At 43.2% G+C, this 19,785-nt stretch overlaps 1 protein-coding gene across 1 annotated transcript in view; it reads right to left on the bottom strand.

Annotated features, from left to right (window-relative positions):
• Positions 1 to 3,019: 3,019 nt before the first annotated feature.
• Positions 3,020 to 19,785, bottom strand: part of LOC137654728 (gastrula zinc finger protein XlCGF52.1-like) — a 41,295-nt gene continuing 24,529 nt past the window's right edge. Inside the window, exon 2 of the mRNA XM_068388632.1 lies at positions 3,020 to 4,593. Coding sequence (XP_068244733.1) covers positions 3,120 to 4,142 — 1,023 coding nt within the window. The 5' untranslated portion in view covers positions 4,143 to 4,593 and the 3' untranslated portion in view covers positions 3,020 to 3,119. The remainder of the gene's footprint in view (positions 4,594 to 19,785) is intronic.

Below are 19,785 nucleotides of genomic sequence, written 5' to 3'. Positions count from 1 at the left end.
GATCGCGCGGGCGCGCAGCCGAGCGATCGCGCGGGCGCGCAGGCGAATGGGCGTGACGGCGAGGGATCGTGCTGCCGCGTAGGTGAAGAAGATCGCTGGCGGTAAGCGATGGCGAGCAGCATGTGTAGGTGAATGATCGCGTGATAGGGTGCGATGGTGATCAGCATCCGCAAGAGGGCGAGCGTTCAGGGTTGTGCGATGAAGAGCAGCATGCGTAAGCGGGCAATCGTGCAGGGTTGTGCGATGGCGAGCAGCATGCGCAGGTGAATGATCGCGTGAAAGGGTGCGATGGTGATCAGCATCCGCAAGAGGGCGATCGTTCAGGGTGGTGCGATGAGGAGCAGCATGCGTAAGCGGGCAATCGTTCAGGGTTGTGCGATGGCGAGCAGCATGCGCAGGTGAATGATCGCGTGAAAGGGTGCGATGGTGATCAGCATCCGCAAGAGGGCGATCGTTCAGGGTTGTGCGATGAGGAGCAGCATGCGTAAGCGGGCAATCGTTCAGGGTTGTGCGATGGCGAGCAGCATGCGCAGGTGAATAATCGCGTGAAAGGGTGCGATGGTGATCAGCATCCGCAAGAGGGCGATCGTTCAGGGTTGTGCGATGAGGAGCAGCATGCGTAAGCGGGCAATCGTTCAGGGTTGTGCGATGGCGATCGTTCAGGGTTGTGCGATAACGATCAGCATCCGCAGTTGAGGGTCGCGCGATGGCGAGCAGCATCCGCAGTTGAGGGTCGCGCGATGGCGATCAGCATCCGCAGTTGAGGGTCGCGCGATGGCGATCAGCATCCGCAGTTGAGGGTCGCGCGATGGCGATCAGCATCTGCAGTTGAGGGTCGCGCGATGGCGATCAGCGTCTGCAGTTGAGGGTCGCGCGATGGCGATCAGCATCTGCAGTTGAGGGTCGCGCGATGGCGATCAGCATCCGCAGTTGAGGGTCGCGCGATGGCGATCAGCATCTGCAGTTGAGGGTCGCGCGATGGCGATCAGCATCCGCAGTTGAGCTAGTAGCTGGCGAACCATGTTCCTTCAGAAGTGTTGGAGAACGTTGGCGTGCCAGCTGTAACACACGTGGGCGATCCGGAGATCGCTGGCGAGCTGATGATCGCTGACGAGCTGACGATCGCTGGCGAGCTGATGATCGCTGACGAGCTGATGATCGCTGACGAGCTGATGATCGCTGACGAGCAGAAGGCTACGCGTGGAAGCCTGTGCAAAGAAGAAGAGTCCTTGACCCCGACCTGAACCGAAGTTCTAGATCGCGAGGGCGAACGTGGGCGCACAGGGCACGTAACAGGAACCGCCGGGAAGATCATCTTGAAAGCGCTGACGAACAGGAGAGCGCTGACGAACAGAAGGGCGCGCAGGGAAACCCTGACACGCAAGGGAAGAACCCCCGTGGGGGCAACCCTTAGCCCCGAAGGGATCGTTGTCCGCCGGGAGACTGATGTCCGTCGGAAGACCGCTGTCCGTCGGGAAGACCGTTGTCCGTCGGGAAGACCGTTGCCCGTCGGAAGACGAGATTAGACTGCTGTCCATCTGCACCAAGACGGAAGATCGAGAAAAAAAAGTTGTAGGCTGCAAACGGAGATTCAAAAAGGCGCCTCAAGCACCCTTATAGGGAGATGAGAGGCCCTTACGACGAGGCGGACGGAGGGCCTTACGGCGAGGGAGGCCAACAGCAACAGCAACAGAAGAAACCTCCGAAGAGGAGTCTCTATGAGTGTACTCTCTCGCGAACGAAAGAGAAACACTTCGTGGAAGAGACTGGTCAGCCAGTGACCTAAAAGGGGCAATCCTCCGAAGAGGAGCTCCTGCAGTTGCCCAGCCCCTTGAGCGAAACTGCAGGTGCGACCGCTCAGCACCAAGAGCATAGTCGCACGAAAAAAAGGCAAGAGAAGAACCCCCCAAAAGAGGAAAAGCTCAAGCCTGGACAGGAAAAAACTTCCCTCGGAAGGAAAGTTATCCGCCCAAGGAGGCAAGCCTCCTGACTGTTCTAAAATGAACTGGAGAGCTGTCCGTCGACACGGGAGTACTACCAGTAGAAGGAGACACGCCCCTGACGACAATACAAGGGGGGAGGCAGCAACAGCCGAATCCCCAGGACTCAACCAGACAGCTCACACCGTTGCTATATTACAGAAACGAACTAGATCGGTAACTGTAAAAAAATAAAAACAAATAATATTAGTACACATTCATTCCCCCGGGAAGGCTCCGAAGAGGAATCCCGAGGAAAAGGAACAAGAATTACACAACAGGCACGTGCCCTCACAACCACTTACACTCGCGGAAGGAGAGCTGTAACCAAAACAGAATTATAACAATTATAATTATGTAACTATGTAATTATGTAATTTCAAAAATGAATGAACACTAAAGAAAAAAACGAAAACCCCGAAAGGAATCGTTCTACAAGCTGAAAAATTAACAACTACAATTAGATTCATAAACTAATTGAAACAAAATGTACGGCGTAGCAACCCCACCCACACGGGAAGGAAGCTACAAGGGCGTAGTAAAACATAGTAAAAGGGTGAACGACCTCAAGAGAGAGAGAGAGAGAAAGACCGAAGTCAAACTCGATCGCAACCCATAAAAATAGGCCGTGGTGGCCTAACTGCCGAGGCCTCCACGTAGATATCGTACACTACACACACACATCTGAAAAGGAAACTTACTTATTTCTATACTCAAATATATATACAAACATGAAAACATGTTTACATATATATTGAGTAAAAGAAAAGTAAGCGATTAAGTAAAGACAAAACAGACAATGGCTGCCAAGCGAGGACCAAGACAGAGACGTCTGTCACAGTCCGAGCCAAAAGTGAAAGTGGGTATTCACCTGTGTGTGAGGGGGAGGAGGGGTAGCTAGCTACCACTCCCCTACCCCCCCGCTAACTAGCGCGGGGGTAATACACCCTCGTTAAATTCTAATGGCTCGCCATTTCAGCTACGCTAAAAGTAATAACCCTTTGTAAATAGCGTGGTTTGTATTTCGGTTACGGAACAAATATTAATTTTCAAGTCAATCACAAGTAAATTAGCTTTTACCTAGAGGTATTTTCTGCTACGTAATGTCATTCTACCTTTAGTACTGTAAATACCAATATATTATCTCGATTCTGTACCGAGAGAATGTCCATGTTCTTTATTCAAATGTCTTCTGAGGCTTATCTTCTTACAAAACGATTCTGCGCACAAACTGCAAGAGAACGGTCTCTCACCTGTATGAGTCCTCATGTGAACCTTCATATTTGTTTTCAGCGCAAACGCTTTACCGCAGACGGGACAGTTAAACGGCTTTTCGCCCGTATGAGTTCGCATGTGCCCCTCCATGGCATGTTGCCGAATAAAGCCCTTCCCGCATTCACTGCACGTGAAAGGCTTCTCCCCCGTGTGGATTCTGATGTGCCTAATGAGGCAGTGTTCAACGGCAAATCTTTTTCCGCAAACGATGCATGCGAATGGCTTCTCCCCTTTGTGCCTCTTCAGGTGGTCTGTGAAAGGACGTTTCCGGGCGAAAGTCTTGCCGCATTCACGGCACAGGAATGGCTTCTCCCCTGTGTGACTCCTCATGTGTTCCATAAGCGAGAAACTGCGAGAGTATGTTTTCTCGCATACACTGCACGCATGTGGCCTCAACCCTGCGTGAACTTTCATGTGTTTCGTAAGTCTACATTTCAGAGAAAAAGACTTTCCGCAATCAGCACACATGAACGGCCTTTCACCTGTGTGAATCGCTAAAACATGTCTCTTAAGAATTGTTTTCCGTCCAAATTCTCTTCCGCACTCATCACATGTGAATCTTTCTTTTTCTTTGGGAACATCTTTGGAGACTGTTGGCAAGGTTAAACTTCTTTCCCCACTGACTAATCCTACAACTTCTTCACCACAATTTAACGGATCTTCCTCATTTTCCAATAAATAATCTTTATGCAGATGAGCTGCATCACTTTCATTGGACTCAAATGCTAATGACTCTGACTTTACCATCATGAACTGGTCAGGAAGCAAAGAGGTCTCGTTTTCTAGGTGGTCATAACTGTCGCCATCCTTTTCAAGTTTGATCTGCGAGAATGATACTTCCTCGAATTCCCTTTTCACAAGAAGCTTGGGTGAATGTTCCAATTCCATTTTTACCTGTTTAGTTCAATACTACTTAATGTACCTAAAAGTTCCAGACACATTTAAGGACGGAGATTGAAAAATATACCACATTTAATCATTATATTAATTAAGCATGGAAGCTCTCGCCCAAATCAATGGTATCTAACACACATTTTCTTAACAAAATAGTACTTCTATTCAATGCAAACTTGCAGTCTCTCATAAAGATTAAAGAATATTAGGAATCGTGGGTCATAACAATGTGAATTCCCACAAGTACCAACACTTGATGTTTCAGTATTCAATTAATTCTAAAAAAAAGTTGAGAAAATAATTAGCTCTATTTTATCTTCCATGCTGACTGTATGGTATATAACCACATTTTTTTCTTCAAGACAAAGTTTAAAGCAAAAATATGAAAGGAACTCTCTTCCACTGGAGCAGGAATATGGTGCCAATTTCTTTCAGCTTGATTACTCTGAAATAAGAGAACAAGGAACACAATTAGGGAAAATAATGTGATCATACAAAATTTATGCACAAAGCAAAGAAAAGCAATAACAAACTAATTTTTAATTTTCACGTCCAGTGCTGTACAGTGTATCAATGTCATGTATACAAACAAGTGCTTGTCTCTCCTAAACCAAGGTAGTTTCAACAAGTTTACAATTCCAAAATGACCCATCAAACGGATTTTGTGCGAAGCGAAAAATCTATTTTTGGGTGAGGTAGCCATGTCGTCCTGATGGAAGTTCCTTCATTGTAGCTTCCTAGGTTACTGTATATTTAACTACAGTGATATATCCCAGAGAAAATTTTACTTAAGGTATCCAGAATTCTAACTCCTGGCACGAATATCCCTGGCTTTCGCCTTTAGGGATATCGCATAATATCAGAGGACGTATTCTTGACACGCCACATATGTGTAGGTATCTACACCCCTAATAGCGTTTACGCTTCGAGAGGGGAAAGTGGCAAGAATTGGAGGAGAACCGTTATCAAGGCATCATTTCTATTCTGGATACCTTGAGTAAAATTCTCTGGGATATATCACTGTAATTAAATATAACCTAGGAAGCTACCATGAAGGAACTTCCATCAGGACGACATGGCCTGAGCCCAAAAATACTCTTAAAAGTATCAGGTGAAAAGATCCAGGCAACTCGAATGGTAAATTTCTTTTATCATATCTAGCTTGCATTTCAATTCATCTAATCATCAATAAAGCAATGTGAATCCTGAAACATCAGAACTGGATAATTTTACTATTATCAATACAGTACTGTATATAGTTTAACTAAACCACTGAGTTGATACTCTAACTCTCACAGTTGTAGCCTGAAGAATATTTCTTTAATAAAAATATTTATTCTATAAATCCTAATACTGTACAGTACTGTACTGCACTTTGAAATCTAACGACCGCATACTGAAAATGTTTAAGATCAACACCATAACTTCTTTCAAGGATTTGTTTCAAAGACTTGATTCTTGCTTTAAGTTGGAAATTGGAAAATCAATTGAAATATACTTGACTGGAAATACTGTACTGCATTATTTGTTATTCTCTGCATTCTGGGATTGGATCGCATGAGCTATTCATCAAATATCCCAAGTCAAAACAAGTGTCATTACTTTGAAAAAAGAAAAACATTACTTTAACATGGGAGTTTTTTAAGAATGATGAGTCCAGCATTCCAATGGACATTTTCTGGGGCGACCTGTGACGGCCGGTGAAAAAGGTCCTTCCAAATCGACCTACACGATTTCTGCTCTGCTCGGGTTAGTTGCAGGAAATACGTTCTATCTGAGGCCTCGATCAGACATGAACCGAACAAGCTGATAGCTTCCTCCTGCTGGGGTAAAACCCTCTTTCCTCAGGAGGAGGTGAACAAGGTTCTGCAAGACGCTGCGAGAGCAAACCAAAATATGCAAGTGAGGTGGGGCCTCACTGCCAAAAGGAAGGTCGAAGCCCAAAAGCAAGCTTGCTTCAAGAAGAAACAGAGATTTACCCCTTACAAGACGAACCGGGGTCACTACCATCAATCGTCAGTTCGATTTGGAAGGACCTTTTCACCGGGCATCACAGGTCTCTTCCCAGAAATAGATTTTTCCTTCGTCAAAATCCCTTAATAGTGAACATAATGCAGCAGTAGGTTAAATCTGTTTAAATTTGTTACTTCTGTATTAGATAAATAATTCCCCATTTGATATCTTACAGAAGATGAGATTTAGAGCCTGAAGATTCTATACAGGAACTGATATATCTAATTTTGGTCATAGTAGTTACATCTTAGGCTACTTTATCTGCATCTTTCATTTCCCTGAATATAAACATAAACAGTGATCTAACATATTTCAACATTCATACCAGCTCAACATGACTGGTGAATAAAAATTTTAATCATTTAGATCAATAATCTTTAAAATTCTTTTAAAGCACTTTTAGAATAATTGGGAATTAAATCTTTCCAAGGAAGTTTGAGTTCTTATACTGGACAAAAAGTTATGTTTATATTCACTGAATAAACAATTTTGTTGGCTGTATCTTGGAATAAATTAGTAGTAAATGATTGGTTATAAGACTGTTTTTAGCTGAAAATCACAGAGAAGAGATAAATAAAGTAGATCCTCATTTTTTTACTTAATTATGCCAGTGTATACTTTAGGCCTATCATTATGAACAGGATCTGACAGTTTACTTGTGAACCTAAGTTCTGGAGAGAAGAGGTGAGGCCTTTCAGACCCACTGGTTTTGCTATGACACACCCCTGGCTCCTCCCCCCGACAGCTGTAAGCGGGCACAAACCACGCCCATCGGGGCGGAGCTACCAGAGACATGTGAGTTGACAGGAACCAACCCGCCATATTTGAAGTTGCAAGTTGCTATGAAGTATATCTGTACTTACCATTCCATTTTCCTGTTGTGAGATTTATTTGAGATTGCAAATTACTACAAGTAGTAACTCAAAGTTCCAATTGTGAATTTTAACATTTCCCATTCCTCTTTATATTTTAAGATAATATAATGTGACAGTAGTTCACCTCCCCTTTCCAAGATATTCCTATCTTGTTACCTAAAAGTTGCCTTTCCTCTAAGTGCGAGGATAAGAGTCTAAATATATCTTAAAGAAATTATGAATAATTGAAAAAATGTTATGGTTGGCTTTCAGAAACATGAAAGCTGTTGACTTTGTATGTAATTACTTTAAAAATCCTTTATTTCCTCCAGAATGGTCTCCTCGGTTACGGGGGAAGGGTCGGAGGGTGAACCAGACCCTGGGTCTGAAAGGCCTCACCTCTTCTCTCCAGAACTTAGGTTCACAAGTAAACTGTCAGTTCTAGAGAGAGAGAGGCTTCAGCCTTTCAGACCCACTGGTTTTGCTCACCCGATACTTCAGGGGGCATGAAGATGAAGTCCTGCAACGACTGCATTGAACGCTCCCTGTAGACCGAGGAGAGCATAAAATGACCCAAATACAGAGTTGCTTTTCCAATTCATTCTAGTCATTATCTCTTGCAGCGTAACTCCATTATACATCATCCTTGAAGCTGCTTGACCTCTGATAGAGTGGAAATTGGTGGAGTGTTTTCTAGCATTGGGATCAGCTCTGAAAATACAGTCCCTGAATAGCTGCCTCATCTTTGGAAGGGACATGATCTTGAAGTTTTCATCCAGCCAAATATGGTCTTTCCTATCTATGTTTCTTTCTGCACAGATTTTATTTGTGTACTCCAGATAAAAGTTTAATTGTCTAACCGGACAAATTTTTGGCTTGGTAGGGTGACACCTAAAGCTGAATTCAATAGGAGTGTAATTGTTTCTCTGATTCTTGGCCATGAAGGAAGGGTGGTTCCTTAACACGATGGTTTCTGGCGTGAAAGTGCTCCTAGAGATACATAGATGATTAAATTGGTTAGCTCTCAATGGGCAAGCCAAAGCTACGAGGAATAAGGTCTTCTGAATCATGAGCAGCATAGAATCATCTCTTGTAGTGTTGAGGAAGGAAACCACTTTATCAAGATCCCAGCCTGGAAATTGATGAGAATTGCTGGGTCTTCTTCTATTTACTCCATCAAGCATAGCTTTAATGTACTTGTCTTCTGCTAGACAATAATTGGGAAAGTATCCCTTCAAAACCGGTCCAAGAGCAGCTCGGTATCCTTTTAGTGTGTTGTATGCTAGGCCCTTGTCTATTAATTCGTTAAAATAGAGTAGCACTGATAAAAGGGGGAACTTGTTGTTACCTCCATATTTATTGTGTATGAACTCTTTAAAGCTGCTGAAGAGGTTTTGGTACTTGGCCATGGAACTGTCTCGTAAATTGGAAGTAATTTTGTTGCATATCTCTGGAGGAAATATAGAAGGTAGTTGATCTTTTATATTCTGAAGGCGATCAAATTTAAGTGGTGTTGCGCTAAGGGTAAGGTACAGTCCATATGAAGTATCTGGCAGCCTTCTGCTTTGACTTTGTACTTCCGGTATTCCTTGGAGACTGTCTTGACAAGGGGAATCCATGGTTCCGTTTCCTGGGAAACAGTGCAGAAGAGCATATTGTTATTACATTCGTTATATATCTTAAAAGCAACTTTATGCAGTAAGAAGCCTGGGGGAAAAGCATAAAGAGGAGAAGAACCTTCCCAGCTAATGTGAAGAGCATTATTACTGATTGCTTTTGTGTTGGGTATGGAAGAACAAAATCTTTTACATTTAGAATTAAAACCATTGGTGAAAAGGTCTATTTCAGGAGAGAAATTCATATCTGTGCAAATTAAATTGAATAGATTGTCGTCAAGAGTGGCTTCTGGATGTATGGAACCAAAGTCTCTCGATAGGGAATCAGCCATCACATTGCATTTCCCTTTAATCCATTTAGTTTGAATGTCTATGTTGTATTTTCCTTTGATGTTTAGTAACACTTTGATGGCCTCCTGGGCCGATTTGTTCCTAATGCTACCATGTTTTTTGATCCAGCAGTTTGTTACTTGTGAATCTATGTGAATTAGTACTACTTTGTTTCTTAGTTTGTCTCTGAAGTGTTTTATACAGTAAATGCATGCAAGTAATTCTCTAATGTTAATGTGCAGAGTATTCTCATTTTGTAGCCATGTATTATTAGTTGAGAGTATGTCATGTTCTCCTACTAATGCTCCACCCCAGCCAAAGTTGGATGCATCTGTAAATAGTTCTAGATCTACTTGATTATTAGGAATGTTTATATCACTATACATGTTAGTTTGTTTCCATTCTCCTAGAAAGGATTTGAAAGAAGGAGGAATGATTCTATATCCTTTAGCAAAATATCTATGAAATCTGTGAAGGAATTTAAGATGGTATCTACCGTAAAAGGTGTAGTAGGAACAGAAGTTAAGTGATCCTATCAATCTTTGATATAATTTGAGGTCAGATCTGTTCAAGTTTGATGCTGTATTGGCAAGTCTGATACATTTATCAATATTTTTCTGCATTGGTCTCATTGTTTTGTTTTCCAAGTTATAATGAACTCCCAAGAACTCTATCTTTTGCACTGGATGAATGACAGACTTTTTAATAGATATTTGCCAGCCCAGCTCTGTGAGCACTTCAATGACTATTTGGGTGTGAGCCTCGCATTTGTGAAAGTAATCTGCTAATATGAGTATGTCATCTAAGTAGTTAAAGATGAGAATATTATATTCCTTCCTAATGTATTTAACTACTGTGTACATTAGTTTGGAAAAGATGTAGGGAGCTGTCTTTAACCCGAAGGGAACAACCGTCCATTTGAATTTGCGCTTTCCTAATTTGAACGTTAAGAATCTTTGAGCACTTGAATGAAGGGGGACGTGCCAATAAGCATCCTTTAAATCAAGTCTACATGCCCAGTTGTTTAAATGCAAATAAGGGAATAAAGTTTTAGGTTTCAGCATGGAGAAAGAAGGTTTTTTGATCATAGTATTAAGGCATTTCATATCGAAGATTAGGCGAATGCTCCCATCGGGTTTAAGCTTGTAAAATATGTGGTTGGAGTAGTAGAAAGAATTCCTGTTAATTTGTTCTATTACCCCTAGGTCTAGTAATCTGTTACATTCTCTCTCTAGTATCGTTCTCTTGCTAGAAGGATAATGTCTATCAACCCCTAATCTTTTCAAAGTCTTTTGAGCCTTATTTTTATTGATAAATGGGAGTCTCACACCCTTACTGATCAAGTTGCATGCAAAAGAGGAATTTGGGAGTTTTTGCCAATTTTTTAATTTATTTGTCAATGACCTACCTATCCCACTTACTGGAGGGGCGTGAGAGGTTTCCTTGGAGCTGGAGGCTTCTGAAGGGAAATTTAACTCTTCCAATATCATTGAATTGTTAGTGGGTACATTTGCCAAATTTTTATCTTTACTGTGTAGCTCCAGGTTATTTTCATCTTGGTCCGAGCAGGGCTCGATGGTATTAAGAATTAAAGAATTATTAGTTTTGTTTCTTATCTTTGACGTCTGAATTAATTGCTGTCTGTCCCCCTGTACTCCTTCCCCCTCTTCGGCCACCTCTCTTGATACCTCGCCTGTAGGGATTGAACCTATTCCTGAACCCAAAGCTACCCCTGAAACCTCTGTAAGAGTTGAATTTCCCTCTGGGATAGCCCTGATGCTTGCCAAAGTTGAACCTTCCACCTTTAGGGAAAATGTCCCCTCCTCTAGGAAGGGGACCGCCTCGAAAGCATGAAGCAATAGCTTTCCTATGATCATCTGATAAGACCCATATATCATTAGTTTCAGCTTTAATAATAGCATCTCTGGTATCTAAATTGAGGTTCCTGGGTAAAGTTCTACTTCTGAATGAGCGGATTAAACTTTTAATTAGATCAATGTGTTTCCTGAAAGGCCCAATTATCACTTTAGTAATGAAATCAATATCGTTAATCTTAGAGGGGTAAGCTAATTGCGCCAGAGCTGCATGTCCTTGGAAAGAAGATATAGCCATTTTAATGTTTTCAATATCAAAGTGAAATTTCTTCTTGAAATCTTCATTGAACAACCTGCCACTTGGCCAAAAGTTCAACTTTGGCAAATTTATCAATTTGAAAAGGTCTGCAAGTTCTTTATTATGATTACAAACAAAGAATTGATCATGAGAGTTCTTGTCTCCTTCACTTAATGTTAATGCAATTAGGGAGTCATTTAATTGTATTTTCCCATCTCTATGAATGGAGGGCACAGCATTGAAATTGTTAGATATATAAGTAGGAATAGGTTTGTTAAAAGTAAGTGGGTTAAATTCTTCATAGTCACTACTATCTTCATTATAAGTAGTAAATAATTCTTCATTTGCATTCTCAGGTAAATCTACTTTACGGCGAGGGCGCTTGGGAGGAGGAGTATTGTCATTCCTTTTTGCAGTCGAACCACCTCTGCAATAGGAATGAAAATCTAGACTCAAATTTGATAATAAAAGTTTGACTGATGTCTATAACATGGCTCATGAATTTACGAATCAGGTTGGACAGCAGCAGACCTAGAAGGCTGAAGCCAGGCAATCGGGTTCTAGGCTCAAATGGCCTTCATCGGTTAATTCAGGTCAATCGGCATCCTCTCACTAATATTACATGCTTAAACTATATAGCCTCTACAGTAATAATCTTATATTATTAATATAGCCGACCTGTCAGAAATTCTTAAGACGCAGTTCCTCATGGTAAGGGGTAAACTATTATATCGAAAGGAAACGAGTGTGATATAAAATTCTACCCATTAGCTGAGGTAGGCGCAATTATACCGCCTTTGACAGGAACCCCTCCAGTTAAATGTCGACGATAGGATCTCGGTGGGATAGGCGCAAGAAGCGGCTAATAGGTAGCCTAGATTGACGTAGTATATTAAACTTAAAATAAGAAAAAGTTAGGCTACTCAACTCTTTGGAACGAAAGGCAAACCTAGTTAACACCTCACCTTACTGCATAAATTACCTTTGGCACAAGTATTTAGCCCTAATAATGTTTAGGCTCACTTTACACATAGTTTAGGATTATATGATAATGTACTTCGGTCTCGAAATTTATCTATTTTCAAACTTTTACGATTATCACTACCGCACGGTCCGTACCGGCTCATTGTTTACCTTTTACTGCCATGCGCGTGACGTCATCAGTCTATATCCGCTGCTATCCAAGACGTTTTAAAAAAACAGAATATTAAACCTTACCCTTTCTCCACTAGTTTCATTAATGTTTGATTCTGTAATAATAACAATTGAAGAATTTCACTGTTGGAAGGTTCTTGGCTTGTTACTTCCGTTTTGGGACATCTCTTCCTTTTGGGTTGTGCCGGTAGAATATGGTCATCATCGCTAGTTTCGCTAAGATTATGCACATCTGCTGATACTACGACTTTTTTGGACATTTTAATTAGTTGATTAAGGCGTTGACCCTCGAAACAATAATTAGGGGAGGGTTGTAGTAATGGTGAGGTGTAACAGGTGTTACCTGTGTCCTGTCAACTTCAAATATGGCGGGTTGGTTCCTGTCAACTCACATGTCTCTGGTAGCTCCGCCCCGATGGGCGTGGTTTGTGCCCGCTTACAGCTGTCGGGGGGAGGAGCCAGGGGTGTGTCATAGCAAAACCAGTGGGTCTGAAAGGCTGAAGCCTCTCTCTCTCTAGAACTAAGCTTTTCAAAACTGTGTCCTATGCCCAGCCATATACTGTATTTGGTTTCTAAATACAAAATAGAGAAGAGTTACTTTGCATATTAGCATGGGGGTTTGTCAATCAGCATCCCAATGCTTAGCTTCTATATAGTATATAAAATGGCTTGTCTTTTGTTCAACTGGGGTAGTAGGCTATGGATTAAATATCACAAATATGATATTTTAATTATAAAATAAATTTTTGAATATACTTACCCGGTGAATATATAATAGCTGAGCCTTCGGCGGCTCGACAGAAAAACACACAAAAACTCGCGAGCGATCGCTATGAAGGTTGCGGGTGTGCCCACTAGCGCCAACTATCGGCCAGATACCGCATATACATGTAAACAGACCCAATTTTTCTCATCCCGCTGGGTCTCTATCGGGGAGGAAGAGGGGGCCTTTAATCTATATATTCACCGGGTAAGTACTGTATATTAAAAAATTTATTTTATAATTAAAATATCATTTTTAAATATTTAACTTAGCCGGTGAATATATAATAGCTGATTCACACCCATGGTGGTGGGTAGAGACCAGAGTTAATTAAGTTTACAGCGTATATGCTTAGAGTTTTTGACAGTTATATCATAACAAAACCCAAATATATAAAGGTACCTGGTAAGGAAGTTGACTTAGACGATTACTCTGCCTTATTAGTCTGTCTTCCTCACGAAGCCCAGCGATCCTCTTAGGATGCTGAAAGACTCCCAGGAGTTGAAGTATTAAGGGCTGCAACCCATACAACAGGACCTCATCAAACCCCTAATCTGGGCGCTCTCAAGAAATGACTTTGACCACCCGCCAAATCAACCAGGATGCGAAAGGCTTCTTAGCCTTCCGTACAACCCAAAAAACAATATTAAAAACATTTCAAGAGACAGATTAAAAAGGATATTGGAATTAGGGTAATGTAGTGGTAGAACCCTCACCCACTACTGCACTCGCTGCAACGAATGGACCCAGTGTGTAGCAGTCCTCGTAAAGAGTCTGGACATCTTTTAAGTAAAATGACGCGAACACTAACTTGCTTCTCCAAAAAGTCGCGTCCATAATACTTTGCAGAGATTTATTTTGCTTGAAGGCCACGGAGGTTGCTATAGCTCTAACTTCGTGCGTCTTAACCTTAAGCAAACATCGGTCTTTCTCATTCAAGTGAGAATGAGCTTCTCGTATTAAAAATCTGATAAAATATGACAAAGCATTCTTTGACATAGGCAATGATGGTTTCTTAACTGAGCACCATAATGCCTCAGATTTACCTCGTAATGACTTAGTACGAGCTAAATAGAACTTAAGAGCTCTAACAGGACATAATACTCTTTCCAGTTCGTTGCCTACGATCTCTGATAAGCAAGGAATATCAAAAGATTTAGGCCAAGGACGAGAAGGCAGTTCATTTTTGGCCAGGAAACCAAGTTGAAGTGAACAAGTGGCTTTTTCTGTAGAAAAGCCGATGTTCTTACTGAAGGCATGAAGTTCACTGACCCTTTTAGCCGAAGCCAAGCACACTAGGAAAAGTGTCTTGAGGGTGAGATCCTTCAGGGAGGCTGAATGTAATGGCTCAAACCTGTCTGACATGAGGAACCTTAGGACCACGTCTAAGTTCCATCCAGGAGTTGCCAAACGACGTTCCTTAGAGGTCTCGAAAGACTTAAGGAGATCTTGGAGATCTTTATTGTTGGAAAGATCTAAGCCTCTATGTCGAAAGACCGAAGCCAACATGCTCCTGTAGCCCCTAATCGTGGGAGCTGAAAGGGAGCGAACCTTTCTCATATGTAAAAGAAAATCTGCGATTTGGGCTACAGAGGTACTGGACGAGGACACAGATGCTGACTTGCACCAGTCTCGAAAGACTTCCCACTTCGACTGGTATACTCTAATGGTAGAAGCTCTCCTCGCTCTTGCAATCGCACTGGCTGCCTCCTTCGAAAAGCCTCTAGCTCTTGAGTCTTTCGATAGTCTGAAGGAAGTCAGACGAAGAGCGGGGAGGCTTTGATGGACATTCTTTACGTGGGGCTGACGTAACAGATCTACCCTTAGGGGAAGACTTCTTGGAAAGTCTACCAGCCATTGAAGTACCTCGGTGAACCACTCTCTCGCAGGCCAGAGGGTAGCAACCAACGTCAACCTTGTCCCTTCGTGAGAGACGAACTTCTGCAGTACCTTGTTGACTATCTTGAATGGTGGGAATGCGTATAAGTCCAGAAGAGACCAATCCAGTAGAAACGCGTCTATGTGGATTGCTTCTGTATCTAGGACTGGAGAGCAATAGATTGGTAACCTTTTGGTCAACAAGGAGGCAAAGAGGTCTATGGTGGGTTGACCCCAAGTAGCCCAAAGACTCTTGCCCACGTCCTTGTGGAGGGTCCATTCCGTGGGTATCACCTGACCCCTCCGACTGAGACAGTCTGCCAAGACGTTCAAGTCCCCCTGGATGAATCTCGTCAACAGGGAGATGCCTCGATTTCTTGACCATAAGAGAAGGTCCCTTGCGATCTCGAGCAGCGTGAAGGAGTGTGTGCCTCCTTGCTTGGAGATGTACGCCAAAGCTGTGGTGTTGTCTGAGTTGACCTCTACCACTTAGTTTCGAAGAAGCTTTCGAATATCATCAAGGCCAAGTGGACTGCTAATAGCTCCTTGCCATTGATGTGCATGCTCTTCTGACTTGAGGTCCACAGACCCGAGCATTCCCGACCGTCCAGGGTCGCACCCCAACCCAAATCCGACGCGTCTGAGAACAACACGTGGTTTGGGTTCTTGACTGCTATGGATAGTCCCTCTCTCAGACTGATATTGCTGTCCCACCATTTCAGGCATGCCTTTACTGGTTCGGAGACTGGGAATGATACCGTCTCTAACGTCTTGTCCTAGTTCCAGTGAGAGGCTAGATGGAACCGGAGAGGCAGAAGGTGTAGTCTCCCTAGTGAGACAAACTGCTCCGGGGATGAGAGAGTCCTTACGAGACTGTTCCAACTCCTGACTGAACAAACGTTCTCTTTTCAGCATTAGTTGGACTTCGAGCAGGGCTTGTTCTATTCGGGTGGCAGACGGAAAAGCCCGAAAAAAACTGGACTGAAAATCTCCATCCCCAAATACAGTGATACCTCGGTACTCGACCATAATCCGTTCGAGATCCGTGTTCGACCTCCGATTTGTTCGAGTACCGAATTTTTTTTCCCCATAAGAAATAATGGTATATATTCTATTCCGTTCCCAAGCACTCGAACAGGCCCAAAATATTAATAAAACGTGTACCTAAACAACAATAATTATCTAAATGTGTATGAAATTGGTCAGAAAATCCTATAAAACAATTTTAAACCATTTACTGTACTAAAATAAAACAATTTTAAACCATTTTCTGTACTGTAGTGAACATACCTTTGAGCAGCGGTTCGATGGCATACAGGGATGGATGTGGAGAGGATGGAAGGGGGAGGTTACTGCTTGGAAGGAGAGTCCCCTTCCATGATGTGGCGGGGTAGTTCTCCTTCAGGAGTTGTTTCTCTCTCCAATGAAAGGGTGGGCAGATCTATTTCAGGGGTTTCTTCTCTTCTTTGTCTCTTCTTTGGAGGAGAAACAGGCTTTGATGTAGCAGCTTTCTTTTCTTTTGTGAAAAACTGGTCTATTGTTAATTGTTTCTTCCTCCTCTGCAGTATTCTTCGAAAATGATACATGACACTATCATTAAACATATGCACTGCCCGGTTTGCTACTGCAATTTCTGGGTGGTATTTTTCAGCAAAAGCCTGCACATCTGCCCACTTGGAACAAATTTCATTGATGAGAGAACTTGGAACATCCTCCCTTACCTCATCCTCTTCTGAAGATTCCTGCTCCACAATCAGATCCTGCTGCTGTTGTTGTTGCAGGTGCAACAATTCCTCCACAGTCAACTCGGTAGAATGGCTTTCTACAAGCTCATCAATATCATCCTTGTCGACCTCAAGCCCCAAACTCCTGCCCATGACAACAATTTCCTCAACGACATCAGTGTCATCAGAAATTACAGGGGTAGCAGTGCTTGGACCCGCCTCTGGTTGGAAACCTTCAAACTCCCTCTCTGTGACACATGATGGCCACAGCTTACGCCAGGCAGAGTTCAATGTCCTATAGGTCACACCTCGCCAAGCTTGGTCAATCATGTTAACAGAGTTGAGGATGCTGAAGTGTTCCTTCCAGAATTCCTTTAGGGTCAACTTCGTGTCACTGGTCACTTCAAAACACTTTCTGAAAAGGGCCTTGGTATAGAGTTTTTTGAAGTTTGAAATGACCTGTTGGTCCATGGGCTGGAGTATGGGAGTAGTATTGGGGGGCAAGAATTTGATTTTGATAAAGCTGTATTCTTCTTTCAAGTCATCCTCGAGACCTGGAGGATGTGCAGGAGCATTGTCCATAACCAGAAGACATTTCATTGGCAAGCTCTTTTCAATGAGGTAAGCCTTAACCTGGGGGGCAAACACTTCGTTTATCCACTCAGTAAAGAATTGTCTTGTGACCCAAGATTTAGTGTTCGAGCGCCACATAACTGGTAGTGCACTTTTACAAATATTATTTCGTTTGAACACCCGGGGGTTGTCCGAGTGGTACACTAACAAGGGTTTGATCTTGCAATCGCCACTTGCATTTGCACACAGCAACAATGTTAGCCTATCTTTCATTGGCTTGTGACCTGGCATCTTCGTCTCGTCCTTGGTAATGTACGTATTGGCTGGCATTTTCTTCCAAAATAACCCAGTCTCATCACAATTAAAGACTTGTTGTGCGATCAAATTTTGTTCATTCATGTACCGATCGAATTCCCCCACGTATTTATCGGCTGCAATTTGATCCGAACTAGCTGCCTCCCCATGCCTAGTAACACGATGAATACCTGTTCTATTACGAAACTTTTCAAACCAACCCCTGCTCGCTTTAAATGTAAATGAATCACTTTCACTGGTACTCGGACTTTTCTTCACTAATTCTTCATAGATATGCAACGCTTTTTCACAAATGAACGCTTCACTAACACTTTCCCCGGCCAACTGTTTTTCTTTAATAAATATTAAAAGCAACTTTTCCATCTCCTCAATCACTTGTGGCCTTTGCTTAGTTACCGCCGTAACTCCCGTTGCAACATTCGCCTTCTTAATCATTTCTTTATGCTTTAAAAACGTAGAAATGGTCGACTTCGCCATTCCGTATTCTACCGCTAAATCGGACACTCGTACACCATTCTCATATTTCGCTATAATTTCCTTCTTCAACTCGATCGTTGTTCGCACTGTTTTCCTCTTCTCCTTCCCCTTAACACTCATTACTTTCTTGGGACTCATTATGAAAGCTAAAAAAGCAATTAAAAGCACTGAAAATCCCTAAATCACAACGAATGCTGATCGCGCGTTGTCTGAGTGACGCTCTCGAGAGAACTGATGCTTCCCGAACAAGCGAGAGTGGCCGAGATGGCGCGATCATCACAAAGCCCATGCGGTCGTCACGTGTTCGGCTGGTCGAGTACCGAATTTTTGGTCGAGCACCGCAGCAAAAATTTCTCGAAAATTTTGGTCGAACTCCGAATTGTTCGAGTATAGAGTCGTTCGACTACCGAGGTATCACTGTATAGAATAATCTGGGATGGGATCAGTTGGGACTTTTAGGTTGACCAAAAGTCCCAACTCCCTGGCCAGACTCAACGTCCAATGTAGATCCTGCAGACAGCGAAGACTGGACGATGCTCTGAGAAGCCAGTCGTCCAAGTACAGGGAGGCTCGGATCCCCGATAGACGGGGGAATTTTGCCACATTCCTCATGAGCCTCGTAAACACGAGAGGAGCAGGACTGAGGCCAAAGCACAGGGCTCGAAACTGGTACCCCACATTCCTGTAAACAAACCTCAGAAACGGTTGGGAATCCGAGTGTATAGGAATGTGGAAGTATGCCTCCTGAAGGTCGAGAGAGACCATCCAGTCGCCTTCCATTAATGCTGTCAAGACAGCCTGGTAGACTTCATCGTGAAGTTTGTCTTGACAATGAACACATTGAGCGCACTTGCCTCTTACGTACTCCTGCAGTGACCATGGCTGCCAGATCATTGGAGCCATCCCTGAGGGACTTGTTCCTGCAGAGAACGTGGCTGTCAGATCATTGGAGCCAACTTCAAACGCTCGAAAAAACTCCTAACAGGAGATGGTCTAGCTCTGAAGTCGACCATAAAATCTTGGAGCGTCTCATGGCCAGGCGCCAGGGAGAGTCTATGAGGTTTGAGAAGTCTATCTGGGCAGAGGCAGGAACTCCCAAGCCGAGAACTTCTCCCGTGTCATATCAGACTCTCGCTCTATAAGCCAGCTTAAAAGTAGGGAAAGCAAAGGCTGTCTCCCCCAAACTCCTCCTGGTGATTAACCAGTCGCCTAGCAAACGTAAAGCTCTCTTAGAAGAGCGAGAGAGCACTAGCTTAGAAAACAACGGCTTCGAAGTAGCTAGGCCTAGTGTAAACTCTGACGTTTAGGCGAACGAGGAGCAGCAGTTACAAAAAGATCCGGACAAAGATCCTTAAAAATCAGCATGATTTATTTAAAGCCCATAAAGGGCTGAGCAGCTTTAGGCTCCTCTCCGTCTGACAGAGTCCTCAAGGGAATATCAGTAGGAGGGGATCAGCAACTTCCTCATCTGAAGGAACCTTGTCCGACAATAGCCGAGTCTCAAGCAAGGGAGAGACCTGCCGTGGTGGCAATGCTTGACAAGCAGAGTCCACACGCAAAGGAGCAACAGTATCAGTCAAGGACGCTATGTCATGTAACTGCTTAAAGGACTGACCAGTAACAACAACAGGTGGGGGAGGACGTTCGACGTCAACTCGAGACTGCCTTGACTGCTTAGACTGAGCAGTCAAAACAACTCTTGACTGCGGTGCTTGACGCTCAACGTCAAAACAAGTCAACTATGCTGGTTGGTGAACGTCCTGAACGTCAACAAGAGCAAGCGGCAGCGGCTGAACGTCCACAAGCGGCTGAGAGTCAACACGGGAC

This window comes from Palaemon carinicauda, chromosome 15 (assembly GCF_036898095.1).
Source record: "Palaemon carinicauda isolate YSFRI2023 chromosome 15, ASM3689809v2, whole genome shotgun sequence".
Lineage (NCBI taxonomy): Eukaryota > Metazoa > Arthropoda > Malacostraca > Decapoda > Palaemonidae > Palaemon > Palaemon carinicauda.
Note: the sequence above shows the minus strand (reverse complement) of the source record. Positions and strands in the feature narration are given on the sequence as shown.